Source organism: Portunus trituberculatus, chromosome 50, assembly GCF_017591435.1.
Source record: "Portunus trituberculatus isolate SZX2019 chromosome 50, ASM1759143v1, whole genome shotgun sequence".
Taxonomy (NCBI): Eukaryota; Metazoa; Arthropoda; class Malacostraca; order Decapoda; family Portunidae; genus Portunus; species Portunus trituberculatus.
Window position 1 is genome coordinate 27810104 of NC_059304.1, and position 19833 is coordinate 27829936.

Genomic DNA, 19833 nt, shown 5'->3' on the forward strand with positions numbered 1-19833 from the left:
TTTTAGATGTACATTGCAAAAGAGGTTGGAAATCAACAAAATCACATGACAAAACTTATGAAAAAACTTTGATGGTGGAGGTGTCAACTGGATGTGGCGGTGTTTTGTTTATGTTGAGTAGTTTTGACAATGCTACGCTTCCAGCTGTATGTTACACCACAGCCCCTTAACGGAAACTATACAAACCCAACTTTAAAACCTTCTAGCCAAGGAGGGCACAGTCTCCACAACTTCCCCAGGGGTTACTAACCAAACCCAATGTAATGTAATAACCTTCTAAGCGAGAGAGTGCCACCCTGGACTTCCAGGGTTATTACCCAAATCCAACATAATAACCTTCCAGCTGGGAGGTGGTTGTGCCAGACAATTTCTAGTTCCACCCAACCAACGATTTTCTGAAAAAAAAAAAGCATTAAATCGAGATTATAATGTTTTGGTTTGGTTACTATGTTCTATGGTCAAAAATAAATTTGCCCACAAGTCAATTCATCCACAAGATTTTTCACCCAAATACAGGGGATCCTTGCAATTCGACATGGTTAGGGCAGTTTTTCATCGGTCAAATTGTGAAGCAATTGTTTCCATAGGATACTTAAGAATTAGGGGGGATAGGGACCAACCTCCAGCCTAGACCCCCCAAAACATCACTATAACCTTTAAAAAACACTAACCTAGACTAAATCAGTACTTCACTTATATGTAACTTTTTTTTTATTAAACACATAAGGGTGCTGTACAGTACATTTTTGGAAATAAAAACACTTGCATGATGCAATGGTCTCGCGATACTTGTCCCTGTTCTTCCAAATTATTGATACTGTTGATCTAGGAACACCCATTTGCAGTGCAACGACACTGTGAACTATACCTACCTCACACTTTCTTATAAGCTCAAGCTTATCTTTGAAAGGCAGGAAGTTGTGCTTTTTAGGGGTGGGGAACGCTGGCTGGGGCGAGAGTGGCGCAGATTAAGCAACACACAGGCCACAAGGCTGCCACTCTAAATTTTCATTTCTCCCTACCACTCGTGCGCATTTCCTCCTACTTTCATCTACCACTCGTGCACATTTTCCCATTTTCACCTACTCCAATCCCAAAATTCTTTTTTGTACATGCATATATTATTGTGTGAAAATAAATGTATTTATACTTTTTGCAGTTTTATCCTTTTACTACAAAAGAAATGAAAAAAACTTTCTGGTATCGAAGTTAACTTTTCTTCGGTGTATTATCATGTCAGACTGGACGATGTACACAGGAACAAGCGATTGACTCTTGTCCTAATGGAGCACCTTGCCACACTGCATCATACTCCCACATGTTGCGTCAGATGTATATATATATATATATATATATATATATATATATATATATATATATATATATATATATGTTACAGTCAAAACCCGGAATCAGTCAAAACTAGTTTTAACTAGGTATTTTCAATGTGTTGGTGAACAACTAGTATTACCTAGGCAAAATTAATTATACCTTAATGTGTTTGGTATAACTAAAAATATCAAAGTTTAACTAGTTAAATCTAGTTTTATCTGATCATTTAAGTTAAAACTAGATTCAACAACGGTACTGAATGTCAAAAGTGGGTGAGGGATATGACCACTCGTTTGAGTACCATTGCTCGTTTGAGTACCATATTTGGGGAACTCAAACATAATTTGTTTGTGTTTGTAGCTCATTTTAGTACCTTTTTAGGTGGCTGAAACGTTTATTGGTCTATTCACATATTTCAATGACATCAAACCGCTTCAGTCTTCTGTATTGCAGAGACGTTTTCTTCTTAGCAGTTTTAGCCTCCTTTACCTCCTGCAGCAGTGAACCGTATTTTTCTGCAGTAAGTATGTTGTAGTGTGATTCTTGTTGCTCGTCCCACTTCAGTATGGTCTGTAAAAACATAGTCTCCCATTCAGTGTCAGCTGCCTGGTTAGGAAGGTGGTCAGGAGGGTGTTCAGGATGGCCAGATGAGCTCCAAGTTGCCATCTTGTTGTAATGGTGGCTCACGAACAACTGACAGGTGAAGTAAATCAGTGAACCAGGTAAATGAGAATGAATCCTCCCCCCCCTTCCCCCATCCTAAAAACTATGATAATATTATGACCAATCATTAACGCCCACCCCTCCACTATAAGGCCAAACTGCCAGTTTCACTTTTAGTCTAACCTAGTTTTCCCAAACTTAACAATTGTTAAAACTAGTTTTGACTGAAGTGTGTAGGTAAAACTAGGTGTAAAATACATTTTGTGTTTTACTGAGCCTTTATAAGAAACTAGTTTTGCCTAGGTAATACTAGTTTTTACAAACAATAAATTATACTTCTACTTCTGACTAGTTGAAACTAGTTCTGGCTGATTTCGGGTTCTGACTGTAATATATGTATAAAATCCATATTTCACAAACTGTAATGGGTGTCAAGACAAATATTTAGTTTGAAATAATAAAAAAAAAAAAAAAAAAAAAAAAAATTCCCCTACATTGTCAATAAACTCTCTAGTTTCCCTTGCAAATTGATATTTTCCCCGTAGGCATCCCCTACCCCCAACATTAGGCTAAAATCACCTACTGTAGGGGATTTCCCCAATGTGTGGCAGCCTTGGCACAGGGCAGCATCGGTTTACACTTCCGCCTGGCGGGCTGGCGGCGGATTTGATCGGGTGGGTGGCACGTGCCATATGAATGTCGAATTGGCGAGTCAGTCAGTCGAACTTTGAGGATTGGGTATTAATTAACTGAGTTCAAATTGGCGATAATTTGAGGATCCCCTGTATAAGGGTCAATTCACCCACATATGAGTCAATTCAACCACATACAAGTTTATCCTCCACCATCTAGTTTAGTTAATTTATTGATCAAAATGAACCACCGCTACATAAAGTCAATGACAAATGAAATGTCCATGCGGAAAAACAACAAATGCAACAAGTTGTGCGCTGAAAATAACTGTCAAGTAATTACATGTAGTGAACTGGAAGTGTATATGTTGTTACAGCCACTCCACCTTCTGTACGCCATAACTACCCCACACTCCAACCACCACCTCACCGAGCTCCATTCACTCTCTTGGTGCTTCACTCCTCCTTACCCACCAGCTCACTCTCCGTGTGCCAGGCTTCATTTGCCAGTTCTTCAAACCCCTGAGACTGTCTCATTGGCCAGGAAGCCAATGAATCAGAAGCGATAAAAAGGAGGAGCAGTGGACCTGAATGTCTGTGGCATCTGCCTCTCTCTTACTGACCCGACCTCTCTTGGGATATCATAAACTAAATAAGGTAATTGTTCATGATTCTTATCCTCTACCTTTAATTGAACATCTATTAGATAGAGTAGGGAATGCATCATTTGTAACCACCATTGACCTATTAAAGGGTTATTACCAGATACCCCTCAGAAAAAGCTAAGAGTATCTCTGCTTTCATCACCTCTTTAGGATTATACCAATATAGTGTCATGCCCTTCAGTCTCTCTAATGTGCCTGCCACCTTCCAAAGGGCCATTAATTACATCACCCAGGACCTAGAAGGAACATCGTGGTGGTGACGTCCAACTCCTGGGAGGAACACCTGGTGCCTCTACGACAACTGATGGACCGGCTACAGGAGGCCGGGTTCACCATAAACCTGGCCAAGTCCACCTTTGAGAAGTCCTCGGTGGTCTATCTGGGACATGTGGTAGGGAATGGCACTGTTTGTCACAAGATGGTAGGGACTTATGAAGTTCCTAGGGATGACTGGGTTCTAAAGACGGTTCTGTAGGAACTTCCCCTGAACCTTACCAGCTCTTCCCTCCCATTCCACTGGACCCCAGACTGTGACCAAGCATTCGAACATCTCAAGGCGTTCCTCGCATCCTTACCAGTGGTATGGACACCAGACCACTCTTGTCCTTTCCAGCTCCAGATTGATGCTAGTGGAGTGTGTATTGGTGCAGTCTTATTACAAAAGGACCCTCTGAGCAGCATCCTCCACCCAGTCACTTACCAATCAGCCAAGCTCAAGAAACACCAGCTCAACTATTCCACTAAAGAAAATGCTGGTGTTGGTCCTGGCTCTCTAATGGTTCGAGTGTTACCTCTATCCCAGCCCCAAACAATTGAGGTATACATGGACCACAACCCCTGGCCTTCCTACAAGCTATGATACACAAGAACCAACACATCCTTCGCTGAGCCTTCCTCACTCAACCCTTCAACCTCCAAATCTGCCACATAGGTGGATACTCTGTCAAGATCCCCCGTCCAACCTCCTTCATGATCTCACTGCGGAGGTCTTATGGCAGCGCAGGGGGGGAGGGGGGGGTGGCAATTGTTATGGCCAATCTCCACCTTCTGCACGTTGCAACTACCCCACTACCCAACCACTACCTCACCGAGCTCCATTCACTGTCTCGGTGCTTCACTCCTCTTCACTCACCAGCTCACTCTCCATGTGCCAGGCTTCGTTCGCCAGTCCTTCAAACCCCCAAGACTGTCTCACTAGCCAGGAAGCCGGTGAATAAGAAGCAATAAAAGGAGGAGCAGTGGACCTGAGAGTCAGTGGTGTCTGCCTCTCTCTTGTTTTACAGGTTCATAAATGGTAAACTTAAAAAGAGAGAGTCCATTGAAAGATTAAAAGGAGAGCAAGGGATAGTAGATGACCCTAAGAATATAGCGGAATTGCTAAATAATAGGTTTCAGCAAGTATTTACTGAAGAAACAATGTTTGTAAAGCCTCAGAATGTACAAGGAAATGTGCACATGGATGACATTAAGATACCTAAAAAGGAGTTATATAAAATGTTGGAGGAACTTAAAGATGATAAAGCGATGGGACCAGATGAAGTTTCAGGAAAATTATTGAAGGAGTGTAGAGAAGAATTGATTGATCCATTATATGATATTATAAGGTGTTCATTAGAAACAGGGAAGTACCAGTAGAGTGGAAGAGAGCTGAAGTGGTGCCCATTTATAAGGGAGGCAGTAAGGAAGAGCCTCTTAACTATAGACCTGTGTCTCTAACAAGTGTGGTCGGTAAGATTTGTGAGAGGGTGATAAAGAAATATTGGATACGGTTCCTGGAGGATCATAAGTTATTATCGGATCATCAATTTGGCTTCAGGAAAGGGAGGTCATGTGTAACAAATCTACTGAGCTTTTATTCAAGAGTGGTTGACAAAATACAAGAGAGAGAGGATGGATGGACTGTGTATATTTGGATTTAAAGAAAGCTTTTGACAAGGTACCTCACATGAGACTGTTATGGAAATTAGAGATTTATGGAGGACTGAAAGGAAAAGTGTTAAAGTGGATGGAAAACTACTTGAGATGGAGGGAGATGAGAACGGTAATAAGGGATGCAAAGTCGGACTGGTTGGTGGTGGAGAGTGGAGTCCCACAAGGCTCAGTGCTGGCACCAATACTTTTCCTTGTATATATTAATGACATGCCAGAGGGAGTAAACAGTTATATTAATTTGTTTGTGGATGATGCGAAGTTGTGTAGGTGTGTGAAGAGTGAAGAAGATTGTGAAATTTTACAGGCAGATCTGGATAAGATTTGGGAGTGGAGCAAGAGGTGGCAAATGGAATTTAATCTGAGCAAAAGTCATGTGATGGAGATGGGGAAGAGTGGAAGACGGCCAAGAGGGTCATATAAGATGGGTGAAGAAGTAGTGTTGAAAAAGGTGGAAAAGGAAAAGGATTTGGGAGTGATAATACAAGACCATGGGCAGTTTGAGGCTCATATTGATAAGATGTTTGGAGAAACGTATAATTTGATAAAAATATTGGATTAGCCTTCCATTATATGGATAAAGATATGATGAAGAAATTAATTAGTACGGTAATTAGACCAAGATTGGAATATGCTGGAGTGGTTTGGTCCCCTTATAAAAAGAAGCATATAAGGAAGTTGGAGAGATTGCAGAGAATGGCAACAAAAATGGTTCCGGAATTGGCAGAAATGACCTATGAGGAGAGATTAAAAGAAATGAATTTGCTTACCTTGGAACAAAGAAGAGAAAGAGGAGATTTAATACAGGTTTATAAACTGTTGAATGGACTGGATGAAGTGGATAATGAGCAAATGATGTTGAGAGAGGAAAACTTAAATAGAACTACAAGATCGCATAGTAAAAAGATAGCCAAGGGAATATGCTTGAAGGATGTGAAGAAATATAGTTTCCCACAAAGATGTGTAGAGGTGTGGAATGGTTTGAGTGAGGAGGTGGTGTCAGCGAGGAGTGTGCATAGTTTTAAAGGAAAGTTGGATGTGTGTAGATATGGAGACGGGGCCACACGAGTATGATACCCAGGCCCTGTAAAATTACAACTAGGTGAATACAACTAGGTGAATACACATACACACACACACATACACACACACACACATAAGGGCTATATGAAAATGGAAAATTAAACATCTTCAATTTCAGCATAACTCAAAACTGTCTACCTCAACATAAAGGTACTGGGAAATTTGCATTTGTCAAACGTAATTTTTTTCTTGTATGTTGCTTTCACTTGTAATACACATTCTACATCAACACAACTGACTAGTCCTTTGTCAGGTGTTTGTGGAAGCATATACCCATAGTCACCATTGGAATAATTTTCACACTTTCTGTAGCTCAGTGGTTAGAGCGCTGGTTCACAAGCCAGAGGACCGGGGTTCCATTCCCCAGCCGGGTGGAGATATTTGGGTGTGTCTCCTTTCACGTGTAGCCCCTGTTCACCTAGCAGTGAGTAGGTACGGGATGTAAATTGAGGAGTTGTGACCTTGTTGTCCCGGTGTGTGGTGTGTGCCTGGTCTCAGGCCTATCCAAAGATCAGAAATAATGAGCTCTGAGCTCGTTCCGTAGGGTAACGTCTGGCTGTCTCGTCAGAGACTGCAGCAGATCAAACAGTGTAGTAGTCAATTTCCCAATCATTAACATCATCATCTGATTTCCCTTTGATTTTACCAACATAATACACAACACTTTTCTTCAGAGCAAATCTTACTAGACAATAGCTGCCAGGTTTTATTTCTTTGTCCACCTCTGATACTCCTTCTTCCTCAATCTCAGGTTTTATTTCATTGTCCACCTCTGATACTCCTTCCTCAATCTCCATAACTTCTGACTCATTTATGTCTTGGTCATCGTTACTTTCATCCTCCTCTGAGTCTTCATACACAATTTTCCTGACTTTCCTAGCTTTCCTTACTTCCCGAAGACCTTGTGCACCTGAAGTGCAGCCGTTCGAAATATTCCTCAACAGTCTTATCAGACACTGCTGCCCTCTTGCGTGTTATGTTCTGGCAGTGTCTGTTTGAAATCATATACTTGTGTCTCTTCAAGAAACCGTAACCCCAGTCTATTCCAGGTAAATTATCTTTAAAGCAAGGCACATAGCGGCATTTCTTGTTCAGGTAATATTGCACAAATCTACACAGATCATCCATGTCAAATGCTAGGCCATAGTCAGCTAAGGCAGCAACATTAGCAGCTAATGCTCTCTCTTCATCTAGAAGAAGAGCTGTAGGGTGCCCCAACTGCCCAGGGTTTTTCATAGTGCCCTTCCACCGCCTGTGAAGAGTCGCTAGCGGGATTTTGTAGCGATTGCTAATTGTTCTAATGGTGCCCTCGCCATTATCCAAGTCCAGAAGCACACGTGCCATGTCCTCCTCATTGTAACTTAGCCTACTTGAATCAGGCTTTCTTTCATAGTTATGCACCATCTTGAAATGGAAACATAACCTTTGTTAGTAGTGCAATTGCAACTACCTACAGAGGTATGTTCCATTTAGCCCCATTTCAGAACACCAGCTATATAATCTTTCTGCTAACTGCTACACATTTCTACTCTCTACTAGAGCTCACTTGATGAATGTACAAAATTATACTCCCAGCTGGACACTCTTAGTTGATTATGTGTTATGCTAGCATTCTTAGCATTCATATGAAATAAAAGGTTCACAACAAGTCTGGAAAAAAATAAATTAACACAAACATTACTTAAGACTGTGCTATTTCATAAATTTTTTGTCACACAGTTCACACATATTAGATGCCTAGTTAGTGAATAAGGTTTAAAATTAAAATTAGATACTTGAAAAAAAAAAAAAATCATGCCTGACCACAGTTTTTTCATATAGCCCCACGTGTTTCACATAGCCCCACACTACGGTATCTGTTTTTTTTTCTCTAACTCATGTCTTAATAACTGTCAGTTTTTTTTTTGAAATCTTTGGAGGCCTTCCTCCAGTATAATTGTGGTGCAGAAGCTCATGCTCATTATTAGCCTTCAATTTTGCAACAAGGCGCTGCACTATATGTGCACTCACACCAGTTTCCACACTTGTTTCATGGCTGTTTAGCCTAAATTTGTAGCGCTGAATCATACTTGTTATGTCATCTTGTTTCGTGTATGTCTTTGACATATCAAATACTTGTACTTGATGTTCATCAGCTGCATAAGGTCGCATGGATGGGTTGGGAGGAAGGGTGACACTGCCCTTTATCTCCAACAAAGACGTGATCAAGACTTAGCTACTGTTGATTTAAATGTCCTTCCAAATTTGAATGACAGCTCGGATGAGTTGACAGATGGTATTTTTTTTTACGTCGTGGATGTTTTTCAGTAGTTGGAGGAGTTACTTATAATGCAAGGGAAGTTGTGTTTGTTGTTTTCCTGCTGTCACATCAATTGTCACTGAGTGCAAAGGAACTTCTTTTGCATAGTCCTCTGCTCTCACAAAAGCATTGACAATCATCAGCTGCGTAAACAGATACCTTCATAGCTTAAACGTGCCATCAATGTACCATGACTTCACCTTCATTAGATGTCCTATTTGCTATGTTGTTGCAAAAATCAAGTGGCGACGTTCACGAACAGATACATCACCTCTAACAAAGTTATCAGGAATATGGGATACACTGAGTCCAAACTTCAGGTCTTTTGGCTCTATCTGTCTTAAATTTTGTCTCTGTGTATTTGCTTTTCTTGCCAAGTGCTCTGGCTTAGGCAGACTAGGGCATAGTGTATTTCATATCTCTTGTAGAAGAACATCTCAGCAGACCCTGGTTAAATAGGTCTTGTGCTGCCAGTTTCTTTACCTTTAATGTTACTTTAGTGATGATAGCAGAGCCTGTTGATAGTGGATGGTTGTGACATAGGTTATTCTTTAAAATTCTCCATTTCTCTGAGTTACTTGTACTTTTAGGGTGAACAGTACACTGCCAGTAAGTAACATTTGATTCATTTTTTTTTGTTATAAGTGTACCCATGACTGTCAACAAACTTGTCTCTACCATGCTGTATGTCCTTCTGAAAGAGCTGGAATGTAATTTAACTTTCTGGCTGCAGTTCAATATCTTGTATGGTTAGGATGCCCAGTGAATCCTCTAATTTCATTGGGAGGTCAGGTGGGTCATCAATTGTAGACTCTTGTTCAACTGCAGGGATGTGTGGATCTAGTTCCACTGTAGGGGTGGTTGGGTCATCCACTGGATGGGTGGTTAGTTCATCAGTAAAGGTGCAAGTATTACAATTCCAATCAATGGAGATATCAGATTTAACAGTTGTCCAGTAATCAGCATGAGATACACTAGTATTACATTTCCTGTGCTGCCTCCTCCCGCATGTCACACTGTAGTACTTCTTGCCTTGCCCACAATGGAAGACTTACCATTAGGCAGCACTAGGTGGTTCCATAGTGCCCCAAGTTTCTGGGGGGCCCATGAAACTCCTCATACACTTATGGTTAATAGGTTTTATTATTTGCACACATTATTTATATTTTTTATTAAAATCCATTTGTTAAAATGCCAGCAGAATGATTATCCTATTAAGTGCATCTTGGGGTTCCCTATGGATGTTTAAAGAAAACGGCGCCCCCTTCAGTCCCCACTATATTGGATTAGGTGCAGGGGACCCCATTCCTACCTTTGCCTGGGGCCCCAAAATTCCTAAATATGCTCCTGCTTGCCCAAATGGATACAAGGCACTGAATACAGTTGTCTGGGCAGTCTACCATCTTGCCAGGAACTGTTACAGTTTTATGACCAATTACAAAACATTGATAAATGAACCATGAACTCAAAACTGAGGTAAATGCACCAGGCAATTAGTCTCACAGGTTGATAATATATGTCTCACAGCTCACCATTTTGTCTCAATTTTTTTTTTTTTTTTTTTGTGAGAGAGAGAGAGAGAGAGAGAGAGAGAGAGAGAGAGAGAGAGAGAGAGAGAAATGAGGACGAGCCACTTATAACAAATGACTCCACAATCTGGGCGAAGTGACTTCATTGTGTGAGCAAAATTACCTGTGGGCGAAATGACTACATGGTCTGGCGAAATGACCAGACCCCATTACTATCCTAATAGGGGTTCTGGTCAGGTACAACTCCCTCCCCACCCCACCCAGCTAGCAGATTATTGTATTTTGATATGTTAGTAATCCTTGGAGGTTGTAGTGTTAGGGATACATCCAGAAGTGTAGCGTTGGCAAAGGTACCTACTGAACACAAACTGAAACAACGCTCGTCGCCGCGCATTCAAATTTTTTTTTTTTTTTTTGTTGTTGTGTGTGTGTGTGATTTTGTTGATTTTTTACTTCTTTTCCAATGGACATTACTCGATTTAATACTACCTCGCCAAAAAACACTAATTTCCCACAGGTCCTCCAGGGTGGCTGGGAATGACAGGCAGACATTAGTTGGAGTTATATGTCATAACTTGAAAAATATTCATATGTGACGGAAATCATTTCACTACATTACTCACTAGAAGAACATAAGCTACATTATAGATTCCATGTTTGGGTGAAACTGCAAATTGACTTTCGTGCTTTATAATGAAGAGCAGTAAAGTACTTGTGCCGATACTAAACAAGGAAGGCTGTGGGCTTGACATGTTTCACACGATGAAAGCTAAGCCTACATCTATTTCTGCACAAGTCCAAGCTATGATGATACGGGTATATAGATACTATGCTTTGATATTTACCTGTAATAGTACAGAATTCGTCCACGAGAGCCCTGGCTGCCTTAGCTGTCCTACTGGGTGGCATTGTCCCTCCCTAGCTCCTCTCACAGTCTCCCTGATCCCTCACGCTTCTGTTTACAACTGTTCGATTTCCTGCAAGAGGTTATGGTATCTTGTGCCCTGCTCTTATTTTCTTTTTCTTTTCTCATTAATTCCTTCAGTTTTCACTATAAATTCTAATCTTCTTTTGCATATACATTATTTTTGTTTCAATAACTTACACCTGTTTGATTTTCTGCAAGAATTTATAAGAATTTATGGCCTTTTTATTTTATTTTATTTTTTTTCAATCTTTCCCCACTCTTCTTATTTTTTTCAATCTCTCCCCACTCTTCTTATTTTTTTTTTCAGTCCTTGCGATAAAATAATGTTAATATTTTTTGTACATACGCATTATTAGCAAACAGGTCAAGAACGATAGACACAAACACACACAGATTACATTGGAGTCTATTTAGACGTAGACAGATGGTTATGGACTGTCACTGTAGGTGCCTGTTAGGGTGCCAGATGTCATTGTGTGCGCGTTAAGCAATTGTTGTTACACGTCAGCACTCAGCTTAGCCAAGATTATCTCCAGCACCGGCCTCAGGTTAGCAGGGGATAAAGGCACTGTGGGTGGCGTTGTAGAATGAGATTTATTTATCAATATTTGGCTAAGTAAGGTCTTCAGAGATGAAGATGCCGGACAAAGTGTGTGCGAGATGTTAATGTCGATATTTGGGCAAAAAAAAAAAAAAAAAAAAGTCGTTCAGTTTGCAGTTTGACCCAACTATGAAACCTCTGATGTGAATCATGGTTTTGTGGTGAGAAATGTAGTGAATTGATGGCACTGTCCTAACATAGACGTCCCTCCAGTTTACTTGCTCCCCCTTCGCAGCTCTACACAGCTGATCGGACGTGGGAATGATAATATGATAAACAAAAACGGAAAATTTCTAGAACAAGTTCTTTCGCCCTATCATCATACCTAGATGAGGCCAAAGCCCCACCTAGAAGCAGATGAAACCTCCAACCAGGACTATGTTTGAAAACTTGTAGTTGGATAGCGTAGGGTTGGCTAATATGGTTTCAGCCAGACTCCATAGAATAACATTACCCAAATTAAGTTGGCATTTGAATGCAGTGACAAAAGCTGCAGTAACATGTTCAGGGAGATCATTCCAAACAGGCAACGCCCTCATTGAGAAAAATCGAGCCCTGCCATCAGTCACACAGCAAGAAATAGTCAACTTGTAGGAGTGACATCTCGTTCTAACAGTATTGTTCCTGAGAAACAAGTGATATAGGTCAGAGCACAAGCCCTGTAAATTCTTATAAACCTTGATAACATCAGCTTTAAGCAAGCAGCCTTTAATTGAGTAGAACTTTAGTGCAGAGAGACATTCAGAGTAACTCAGGTCTCTGAACCCAGATATCATCTTTGTCCACTTCTGCTGTACTCCCTCCAACAATGTAAGATTCCCAAGGTAGCCTGCATTCCACACAACAGATGAGTAGTCCAAGATAGGTCATATATGGGTAACAAACACAGCTTTCTTAAATTCAGGGGATTGGGACACTGTGCCTTTTAGAATACCAAACCACATCCCACTTGCCTTCATTAAAATTTCTCTTACATGTAGATGGAACTTAAATTCATGGTCTACCCATACACCCAGGTCCAGGTCCCTATGCATTTGTTTGAGAGGAATTTGCTGAGTACCAATAAAATATGGAAGTGAATCAGGTGCATTATGGAACCATCTATAAAATCTAATTGTGACACATTTGTCAACAGAAAACAACAAGCCTCATGAAAGACTGGTATTAAGGAGTTTGTTTTACATCTCTTTGCATTAAGTAATTCCTTAGTTCAAAGTCTGCTTAGAGATTGGGGCAGCTAGGTATAATTTAAAATCATCAGCAAAAAAGGCAATGTTTACAAGTCAAATTAGAAACAACATGATTGATGTAAACTAGAAATAAGAGAAGCCCAATCACAGAACCTTGAGGAACACCACTCCCAACATGGACACTACAACTTGAGGAGTCCTGGACAATAACTTTCAGTGCCCTACCACATACATAATCATGAAGCCATCCCAACATAGTGCCTCTAATACCAATACTATGTAACATATTAAGGAGCAGCTGATGGACGACTGCATCAAAAGCTTTATTGTAATAAAAAAAATATAACATCTAAGAAACCTTGATCATAACAATTAGTAACATAGTTATAAGTGTACAGAAGTTGATCAGAAACAGATTTACCAGACCTAAAGTCAGACTGATGATGAGAGAGCAGGTGGTTACTTTCCAAATAAGTAGACAAGTGAGAAACAATGATTCTTTTAAAGGACTTTTTTTTTTTTTGTACTATGTGGGCTTTTCACGGGAATTTATGGGCTAAAGGGGATACTTTTTAGGGTACATCCTATCTCAAAGCCCACCCGCTAGGAAACCGTTGCCCTGAGTGAGGAAGCCCAACCTGCACTCAGACCGTAGACAGGATTTGAACCCGTGCACTTGGAGACCCCTCGGATCCCAAAGCACGCATGGTTCCACTGTACCACGGCGGCAGCAAACAGGGGCTGTATTTATAAAACTTTCGTAAGCGAGACATAAATCATGACATAAGCGATCGTAGCTATGACGTGACATAGGTGGCAAAGTTATAGCTCGGTAACCCCTCATCATTAGCTCGACTTAGCACAGGGATGCCAACCACAACATATTGGTGAAACTTATGGACTGAAACTAATCCAGTTACGATGATTTGAACAAATAAACATGTCTGAGATATTTTTGTATTAATAAGATTAACAGTGTATGAAATTTAGGTATATATGAAGGCGAACATAATTAATAATAATGTCTCTGTCCACTGACTCCACTTCACCCGATGTAAACAAACAGCATATGACCCACGCACGTGTAGTCGCATATACTGCTATTTCGTTTTGTTGTTGGTTGTTACTGACATGATGGATGTACCACAGCCACCACAGAAGAGGAAACGAAGCAGCAACTGTTGTCAGCAAACAATTTGCATTGTTAACTTCAACTTAGCAACCTTAAGTGACCTAACTTATCCTAAACTAACAATGTCAGTTAAGATACATTGATTTCAAGAATAATTTCCAATGACCTAACTTATCCTAAACTAACAATGTCACTTAAGATACATTGATTTGAAGAATAATTTCCAGTGTTGATATTCAAGTATGGAAGGTGTGTCTAGGGATAGAAATATTCACAATGATAAGGTGTAACAATCTGTAATGGCACTTGTAATGTACACTTGTAAAACTGGATTTCTTGCACAAGCCTATTTAAGGTACTTAAAGTAAAAGAAATATTTAGGCAAGCACAATAAGGCAGCAGTGTTGATTAATAAACTAAGCCTGCAAGGTATTATTTCCCCACCCCCCCTTTTTGGATAGGAAAGCCTACATTGCTATGCTTTATGAAAGTCAGTAGTGAAGCATTGAATATTAGCGGCCTCTTTAATAATGGGGATATTTGATGTATATGAGGTGGTCCACCTCCCAAACCCCTTGATGACATAGACAAGAATTTGAGTGAGTAAATCATTCCATACACATATGGATCATCTTGGTTTTGAAAAGTATTAACCATTCCACCTTTGTATATCTATATCCTCCCACATCCTAGGTGACATTAAGAGAACACACCCTTTTTTTCCACTCCTTTGCTTTTCTCATTTGCCACACACCACCACTTCTTTCATACTCTCCTATACCTCACATTCACTCTCCCTCCAACACTCAGTAATGTCCACCTGCCTTCCTTTATAAACACCCTGCTTAGGTTTGGAGAAACACAGGCAACAAACTATCCATTTATTGTATTTAATGCTTCCAGATGTAAAGGACAACTTCTGCCAACTTACACGTAACTAACTTTAACCCTAAACTAACAGAGTATAACTTCAGTAACTTAACCTAATCAAATTGATGGGTCTCATTGATTTGAAGAATTTCCGATGTTGATATTCAATTATGGAAGGTGTGTATATGGTTGGAAATGGCAGCTCACAAGAAATGCATCCACACATGAATGTGTCTTAATGACAAGTGCACTCAGTACCTGTCTGCAACACAAAAACAGCACATTACCTTCCTGCTGAAAATATTAATAATGTTGTGATCCGATCTGTTGCACAAATGTTGCACCATGTTGCATACTTCTCTGGCTACTAGTTATAGACACTCCAATCAAATTTTCTTCCTTTACTTAAATCATTACTACTAATACATACACATCCAATACGTCTCTGACAATCAACACCCTTCAAAGTATATATAAATACCACATGAAAAATGACTGCGAACTTCAAACACAAACAAACACGTAAATTTACTCACCAAGGACTTTCGTTTTCTTCACTGGACAATACATCATATATATTTGCGTTACAAATATCTACTCAATTAGCTCAAATATAACACTCAATGAAATATATAGGTCTTACAGCGATGTACTCATTAAACCTCATATGCCGCTCATAAGTAATATATCTGCGTTACTGCGGCTTCCTCCTAAATTCGCACATCTGCATCACGGCAATTTACTCATAATACTCAAGATATTGATACCAGAAATACATTATATAGACACGACACTTACTCGATACGGCGATGTTCTCATAGCACTCACAACACAACAGAACGACATGTCACGGCCACAACAACTACTCCTCCTATAACCATTATGTGACCAAATATCAAAATATTAAATATAGACATCCTATCATTATTCCTCCGTCATTCTAATATTCATTACTGAATTACTTGTTTTCAAGACTGCATTACAACTTCTAAACTCCACTTACTGTTACAAGATTCCATCCTGTGGCCTCTCCTTGGCCGCAGGAGATCTCCAGTCTTCCTCCTTTGCTATAATCTCTGCTACTCTAATAATAATAATCCCCTTCTCTCTCAATATCCTTGCTTATGTACTCCAGGATCCCTCATGTACATGACCCGCCCATAGGCGTGTCCATATACTGTAATGATCTTATCACTCTAAACTAAACAGGGGTGGAGTCTATGGTATGAGGGGAAATATGATGGCCAGGTCAAGTGTAGTCTTTCCCCTCCTTCGTACACAGTGCCCAAACAAAACAACATTTTTTATCTCTGTCATCTGCCCCATTCACGCGGTCAAAGTTTATAACCTTTTTCCTTGAGGACCGTCTGTTTGTGCCTTAACAACAACCTTGCTGGTTTCTCTGTTTTCTCTATTTATATATATATATATATATATATATATATATATATATATATATATATATATATATATATATATATATATATATATATATATATATATATATATATATATATATATATATATATATATATATATATATATATATATATATATATATATATATATATATATATATATATATATATATATATATATATATATATATATATATATATATATATATATATATATATATATATATATATATATATATATATATATATATATATATATATATATATATATATATATATATATATATATATATATATATATATATATATATATATATATATATATATATATATATATATATATATATATATATATATATATATATATATATATATATATATATATATATATATATATATATATATATATATATATATATATATATATATATATATATATATATATATATATATATATATATATATATATATATATATATATATATATATATATATATATATATATATATATATATATATATATATATATATATATATATATATATATATATATATATATATATATATATATATATATATATATATATATATATATATATATATATATATATATATATATATATATATATATATATATATATATATATATATATATATATATATATATATATATATATATATATATATATATATATATATATATATATATATATATATATATATATATATATATATATATATATATATATATATATATATATATATATATATATATATATATATATATATATATATATATATATATATATATATATATATATATATATATATATATATATATATATATATATATATATATATATATATATATATATATATATATATATATATATATATATATATATATATATATATATATATATATATATATATATATATATATATATATATATATATTTTTTTTTTTTTTTTACATTACAAGGGCACTGGCCAAGGGCAAACACAGTGTTGGAAAAAAAAAAAATCCCGCTGGTTGCCAGGCCCTGTTAAAAGAAAAGTAGAAAGAGAAAAAACAGAAAAATCTAAAAGGAGGGTCCAGTTAACGTAAGAGGTGTCTTGACACTCCTCTTTTGAAAGAGTTTAAGTCATAGGCAGGTGGAAATACAGACACAGGTAGAGAGTTCCAGAGTTTACCAGTGTAGGGAATGAAGGAGTGAAGATACTGGTTAACTCTTGCATTAGGAAGATGGACAGAATAGGGATGAGAAGAAGTAGAGAGTCTTGTGCAGCGAGGCCGCAGGAGGGGGGAAGGCATGCAGTTAGCAAGTTCAGAAGAGCAGACAGCATGAAAACAGCGGTAGAAGACAGATAAAGATGCAACATTGCGGCGGTGACTTAAAGAATCAAGACAGTCAGTTAGAGGAGAAGAGTTGATAAGACGAAAAGCTTTAGATTCCACCTTGTTTAGTAAAGCTGTGTGTGGATCCCCCAGACATGAGAGCCATACTCCATACACGGGCGGATAAGGCCCTTGTACAGAGCAAGCAGCTGGGAGGAGAGAAAATGGACGAAGACGCCATAGGACACCTAACTTCTTGGAAGCTGATTTAGCAAGAGTAGAGATGTGAAATTTCCAGTTTAGATTTTTAGTGAAGGATAGACCGAGTGTGTTTAATGTAGAGGAGAGGGAAGTTGAGTGTTATTGAAGAAGAGAGGATAGTTGTCTGGAAGGTTATGTCGAGTAGATAGTTGTAGAAATTGAGTTTTTGAGGCATTGAACAAAACCAGGTTTTCTCTGCCCCAATCAGAAACAAGTGAAAGATCAGAAGTTAGGCGTCCTATAGCATCTCGCCTTGAGTCATTTAATTGTTGTTGGGTTGGGCGTCTGTTGAACGCTGTTGAATAATGCAGGGTGGTATCATCAGCATAGGAGTGGATAGGGCATTGAGTCAGATTTAGGAGATCATTGATGAATAATAGAAAGAGAGTGGGTGATAGGACAGAACCCTGTGGAACACCACTGTTGATAGTTTTAGGGAAGAACAGTGACCGTCTACTACAGCAGCAATAGAACGATCGGAAAGGAAACTGGAGATGAAGGTACAGAGAGAAGGATAGAATCCGTAGGAGGGTAGTTTAGAAATTAAAGATTTGTGCCAGACTCTATCGAAGGCTTTCGATATGTCAAGGCCGACAGCAAAGGTTTCACCGAAGTCCCTAAAAGAGGATGACCAAGATTCAGTTAGGAAAGTAAGAAGATCACCAGTAGATCTGCCTTTACGGAAACCATACTGGCAATCAGAGAGAAGGTTGTGAGCTGATAGATGCCTCATTATCTTCCTATTAAGGATAGACTCAAAGGCTTTAGAAAGGCAGGAAATCAAAGCTATAGGGCGGTAGTTAGAAGGATTGGAGTGGTCACCTTTTTTAGGGACAGGTTGAATGTGAGCAAACTTCCAGCAAGAAGGATAAATAGAAGTAGAGAGACACAGATGAAAGAGTTTGACCAGGCAGTGAGCGAGTTCGGAAGCACAGTTTTTGAGAACAACAGGAGGGACTCCATCCGGACCGTAAGCCTTCCGAGAATCAAGGCCAGAGAGGGCCAGGAAAACGTCTTTATAAAGAATTTTAATTTTAGGGATGAAGTAGTCAGAGGGTGGAGGAGTAGGAGGAATATGCCCAGAATCATCCAAAGTTGAGTTGGTAGCAAAGGTTTGAGCGAAGAGTTCAGCTTTAGAAAAGAAGAGACAGCTGTAGAGCCATCTGGATGAAGTAAAGGAGGGAAAGACGAAGAAGTAAAGTTGTTAGAGATATTATTGGCTAGATGCCAGAAATCTCGAGAGGAGTTAGAATTGGAAAGACTTTGACATTTTCTATTGATGAAAGAGTTTTTAGTAAGTTGGAGAATAGATTTGGCATGATTACGGGCAGAAATATATAGGGCATGAGTTTCAGCAGTTGGATGGCTACGGAACCGTTTGTGAGCCGCCTCTCTATCATTGACAGCACGAGAACAAGCAGAGTTAAACCAAGGCTTTTTAGCTTTAGGGTTAGAGAAAGTATGAGGAATGTATAGCTCCATGCCAGAGATAATCACCTCTGTTATGCGCTCGGCACAAAGAGAAGGATCTCTGACATGAAAACAATAATCATCCCAAGGAAATCAGAATAGTACTGCCTTAGTTCCTCCCATTTAGCAGAGTTAAAATGCCAGAAGCACCTCCGCTTAGGCGGGTCCTGAGGCTGCACTGGAGTGATAGAACTGGTAACGGAAATTAGATTGTGGTCGGAGGAGCCCAACGGAGAGGAAAGTTTAACAGAGTAAGCAGAAGGGTTGGAGGTTAGGAAAAGATCAAGAATGTTGGGCGTGTCTCCAAGGCGGTCAGGAATACGGGTAGGGAACTTCACTAGCTGCTCTAGGTCATGAAGGATAGCAAAGTTGAAGGTTTGTTCACCAGGTTGGTCAGTGAAAGAAGATGAAAGCCAAAGCTGGTGGTGAACATTGAAATCCCTAAAATGGAGATCTCAGCAAAGGAAAGTGAGATAAGATGTGCTCCACCTT

General features: G+C 38.6%; 2 protein-coding genes across 5 annotated transcripts in view; one reads left to right on the top strand and one right to left on the bottom strand.

Annotated features, from left to right (window-relative positions):
• LOC123500120 (UBX domain-containing protein 7-like) overlaps positions 1-11213 on the bottom strand; it is a 118155-nt gene extending 106942 nt beyond the window's left edge. For 2 of the 4 annotated variants that reach the window (XM_045248787.1, XM_045248785.1), the window contains exon 1: positions 10978-11213. In XM_045248787.1, the coding sequence (XP_045104722.1) occupies positions 10978-11041 (64 nt within the window). In that variant the 5' untranslated portion in view covers positions 11042-11213. Of the gene's footprint in view, positions 1-273; positions 396-10977 lie in introns of those variants that run through there. The other 2 variants (XM_045248786.1, XM_045248788.1) reach the window with 2 other exon arrangements.
• A 248-nt stretch (positions 11214-11461) lies between these two features.
• Positions 11462-19833, top strand: part of LOC123500122 (O-phosphoseryl-tRNA(Sec) selenium transferase-like) — a 111288-nt gene continuing 102916 nt past the window's right edge. Inside the window, exon 1 of the mRNA XM_045248789.1 lies at positions 11462-11608. The gene's annotated coding sequence lies outside the window, so the exon portion shown is untranslated. The remainder of the gene's footprint in view (positions 11609-19833) is intronic.